This window comes from Lupinus angustifolius, unplaced genomic scaffold, assembly GCF_001865875.1.
Source record: "Lupinus angustifolius cultivar Tanjil unplaced genomic scaffold, LupAngTanjil_v1.0 Scaffold_221_2, whole genome shotgun sequence".
Taxonomy (NCBI): Eukaryota; Viridiplantae; Streptophyta; class Magnoliopsida; order Fabales; family Fabaceae; genus Lupinus; species Lupinus angustifolius.
Genome location: NW_017727035.1, coordinates 1 through 5,138, shown reverse-complemented (window position 1 = coordinate 5,138; position 5,138 = coordinate 1). Strand labels below are relative to the sequence as shown.

Here is a 5,138-nt window from a genome sequence, read left to right as displayed (position 1 = left end):
TTTAGGAAAAAACCTCAAGGGTTAGTAAGTGTTAATTTCATAGTCATGAAAATAAATCCTAAGGTAAGACTTTCTACTATGGGTGGCAAAATTATCCATAATCCAAAATCCATCTAAACCCATCCAAATTAAATCCACCCAAATCCATCCATTAGAACTAATGGATTTAAATCGATATAATCCAATGGATAGTATTAATAATGGATGGATTCAAATCCGCCCATTATATCCAATGGATATCCATTTGGATGAATACCCAATCCATCCAAAAAAATAAAAACAAATTTATTTTCCAATTAATTCAATATTAATATAAAAAATCTCTTTCACTTTTCTAACATTACAATCTCACACACATTACAAAAGTTGAAAATTGCATTTGTGACTTTAAAAAGTGTTTTTAAGGTTTCATTTGCAATTGTAAGACCCACTACCACCATGGTTTCATTCTCATGTTCATTGAAGGTTTCATCTTCTCAATTTTGATTATTTTTCCAATGATTAACTTTAATTTTAATGTTCCTTTAAGATTGAATCATATATCTTATGATTTTTCTCTCTCATTAAAACCCTAACTTTTGTTTTTGGGAATTTAAAAACAGGTATTGGAAGGAATTCATTCATGAAGGACATTTGAATCACAAAGTAATTGTCACTTGCTCCTTCTATAGGTAATGAATAAGTGATGATTAGTTGTTGTTAAAATGACTTGTGTGTGATGTTTGTATAGATATCATTTATTACCCGATACATGTTCGATAGAATGCCTCAACCACAAGTTTAAATCAATAAAACAATATTTTCAGTTTTGTTTTTGTTTAACACATAATCTATATAGTTTATTCTTAAATTTTTATCATTGGGGTGTTGCAGAGTTAGTAATTCACACTCTTAAAGACTGATTTGCTGAACCTAATTGGGAGATTGGATACATAATAATAGACTTAAGATCTTTGTCTTGCATTACCAATTGGACTTATAATAAATTATACATAATTTGATAACGTGGAGAATGTTATCAAATTCAGCAAATTATAACGAACGTGTTCCCTCACTTTTAACTAAAATGATAACAGAAATACATTATTCTAGGAGAATCACTGATGATGGTTGTAGATGATTTTATTTCCTCCGCCAATTGGTTTTGAGATGGAACCTTAACATTTTACTACAAAGTTTCACCCTATACACTTATTTTCTAGATCCTTGATGATGCATACTCACAAATACTGAATGCATCTTTATGTTTTCTTAGTTGATTTAAGTGTACTTTTTGTGCTTCAACAATATATATGTTATGACATGTAATATTTTTCTATAGGTAATGAATAAGTAAGTGATGATTAGTTGTTGTTAATATGACTTGTGTGTGCATTTTTTCACATGAAACAGTTTCTTATTCAAAACATGTCGAATGAAGAAGAGCAAACTGAGATGAGTTCAACTCCATCAATAAAAAGAATGAGGTCTACAGCTTGGGAACATTTTGAAAAATTTACTGATAAGGATGGGGATCCTAAGGTTAATTGCAAAATATGGGGGTGGGACCTCAAATATGTTACGCCATATTAGGATATGTGGCACTGAATTGGAAGAGGTAATGTCTTATCCTCCCTTCGATCAAGGAAAATTTCGAGAAAAAATATCAAGTGCAATAATCAAGCATGGGTTATCTTTCTCGTTTGTGGAACTTGAAGGAATTAGGGACCTTCATCAGTTCTTGAACCCTCAAACCAAGACAATATCAAGAAATACTGCAAAATCTGATATCTTGAAGATTTATAAGAGATAGAAAGAAAAACTTAAATGCTACTTAAGGTGTATTCCCGGTAAGATATGTTTTACTTATGATCTTTGGTCTTCCATTACCACTGACCAATACATGGTGGTAATTGCACATTTCATTACTAGTGGTTGGGAATTACAAAAGAAAATGATAGCTTTCTTTCGTTTCCCACCACCACACACTAGTGCAAATGTTTCTGATAAGTTGTTAAATTTGCTTATGGAGTGGGGGGTTGAAAAAAATATTCACCATAACTTTAGACAATGCAGCATATAATATAAACATGGTGAATTTTTTGAAAAAGAACCACTTGTTTGGAAATGGATTAGTTAGTGGTGGACAATATTTCCATGTTAGGTGTGGTGCACACATTCTAAATTTGATTGTTCAAGAGGGTTTAAAGGTCATAAGTAATGCTTTGTTCAAGATTCGCGAGAGTGTGAAGTATTTTAGCGGTTCAGATGCAAGAAAGTCAACATTCGCATCTTGTTTAGACCAAATTTTTTATTCCAAAAGTTCTAAGAGAGTACGTCAAGATGTACCAAATAGGTGGAACTTCACTTACTTGATGTTGGAGAATGCTATAGGGTTTCGTGAAGTATATACACACCTTTGTGATATTGAACCAAACTTTTATAGTTGCCCATCAGAAGAGGAGTGGAATGATTTAGAAAAAGTAGCAAATTTTTTAAAACCATTCTATGATATCACTGTCCTATTTTCAGGCACCTCTTACCCAACAGCAAATTTATACTTTTTTAATGTATGGAAAATTCAAGTTTCACTTAGGGATGCTTGTACTTATGATGATAGAGATGACCTCATTTGTCGCATGGCCAAAGAAATGAAGGGGAAATTTGAAAAGTATTGGGATTCTTATAGTGTGATTCTCTCATTTGCTGTGATTTTAGATCCTCGCTACAAGTTGTGTCTTGTTGAATTTTGTTATGTGAAACTTTATGGTCAAGATGTATTTAGGAAAGCAAAAGAATTTTATGAAAAGTTTAATTATTTTCTTTTAGAATACATTCAAATCCAATCTTCACAAGTTGAAAAACACTTATTTGACTCACAACCCAAGAGAGGAAGCCCTAGTATATCATATGCAAATGATTTGGATGAGTTTGGCGAGTTCCAACATGCAACATATGGGTCTACAAGTAATGAATCTGATTTGAAAGCATACATGGATGAAAAGATGCGTGATTATAGGGAAGACTTGGATATATTAGAGTCTTGGAAATCAGTGGAATTCAAATACATGGCACGAGATATTTTAAGTGTACCAATCACAACAGTTGCATCAGAATCTGCATTCAACATTGGGGGAAGTATACTTGACAAATATCGAAGTTGTCTCTTGCCTGAAAATTTGGAGGCGTTGTTATGTACAAATGATTGGCTTCATGGAACTCCTGGTCAGTTTCTAAGTTTTCTTAACTTTTATTTTCAGTTCTCTCATTTTGTATTTAATGCTTTCTTTTTTTATGTTTATTGTGCAGCCCCAATAAATTTAGAAGACTTTTCAACTTACTTTACATCTAGGAATTGATATTAGTACGTGGTGATAGTTGTGTTCTAGCTTCTTTTGTTATGTGTGCTGATTCGGTTTCAAACTAAAATTGATATTTTGTCTTCATCAAATTTGATTACTCCATTTTGATGTGTATGCTACTTTTTAGTGTATTTAGCTTGAGCAAAATGCTTTTGGAGTAATTTCTTTTGATTAGTGCCTTTGTGGGTAGAAGACTGTGTCATGATTGATATATACTACAAAGCTACAGCTTAGAACATATGCAGTAAAAGTGTTTGGGACTCATGAACAGCTCAAGTTATTACAGTACATCCTATATTCAAAATTGAGAAAAATTATCACAAAGCAACTAAATTACTCATTCTAACAACCTAACACTTTCAAATTTATTATGAGGGAATGCCACTCATATTTAAATAATACATAAACTTGTCCTCTAAAAAATTGTGGCATATATTAAAAGAGCAACTATTGCTTTCCCAAAGATACATCACTGTTAGTTCCGCAACAGATGAATGAAGAGTTAAACAAACACAAATTTCTAATTTGTCCTCTCAACAGAACACAAGAGTAATGCTCAGAACCTGAAGTAATTCCAATTACAAAGGAGTGAAGATATGCATCAAAAGGAAAATCAGACATGTTGCAGAACAAAGAAGCAATTTGACAAAATGAACCTTTCCTATTCATGCTACAGCAACAATAGCTTCCAAGTTCCAAGTTAAAAGAATCTATTTTGTGCTTTCTCTTGTACATGGTCAAATTATAGAGATATAAGCAAATTGTGCACCATGATAATTACCCTTTTCTATTATTAATTAGGCATAGTAAAAAATGGGACTGGTTCATGTCCAAGCAGCCCAAATATGATGACCTTATAGCTTTCACATAATTGCTACTTCCTAGAAGTTTATCGGTCATTAAAAGCTTAAAAGTTATTTTTATAAGTTTATTACTCTTTTAATTTAAAAGTGCTTATAAAAAACACTTTTTAAAAGTGTTTGTTAAAAAAATATTTTTAAAAAAAGTAGTTTTAAAAAAAAATCATTTTTTAAAAGTATTTTAATTTTTTTTTTATATTGATATTTAAAAATGATTTATTAAATATTAATTTTTAGAATAAATTTTTCCTTCACATAATGCTTTATTAAACATATTTAGTTACCATTTAAAAAAATGGGTTGGATATCCATCCATCCAATCCATTAAATGGATACATGGATGAAATGGATGGATTGGAATTCATTGGATATGGATGGATTAGATATTTTAAAAATGTGATGTAATGGATTTATATGGATTGATGGGTATTTTTTCATCCATCCATTAGGATCCAAATCCAAACTCATCCAATTGACACCCCTACTTTCTACTACTTTAATATTCAAAACTTCATAACGCTTTAAGTTTTTGAAGTCAAGACTTTAATAAATCATCTTTTATCTCAAATCATTATTTTAACTTGGAAATCAAAGAGTAAAATATGCTAAACCATTTTTAAACATAATACTTTCTAAAAATGAAACATTTTCAACAACAACTCATCAACAACATAAAATTTCAAGAATATAATACAAACTTTTTACTAAACACATTAAAGGTTCCTTTGATGTTAAACTCATCACCTTTAAACATATTCAAATACTAACAATAATTTCTAATATTTCCAAACAAATAACTCATCTAACCTTGTCCAAAGATATAGTTTTTCCATCTAAGAACAAGGAAGAAATTTCAAGATTTACAAAGGTCAAAAACTACATAAAGGTTCATATGATTTTACTATCATCCCCTTTAGTTATGCCTTCATAAAATACT

The 5,138-nt window shown here is 30.6% G+C and overlaps 1 protein-coding gene across 1 annotated transcript; it reads left to right on the top strand.

Annotated features, from left to right (window-relative positions):
* Nucleotides 1–2,069: 2,069 nt before the first annotated feature.
* LOC109340652 (zinc finger BED domain-containing protein RICESLEEPER 2-like) lies at nt 2,070–3,204 on the top strand (the record flags this gene model as incomplete). Its single annotated transcript, XM_019578372.1, has 1 exon — nt 2,070–3,204. A coding segment is annotated over exon 1 (1,135 nt), but the record flags the coding sequence as incomplete, so codon positions are not given.
* Between the last annotated feature and the right edge of the window lie 1,934 nt (nt 3,205–5,138).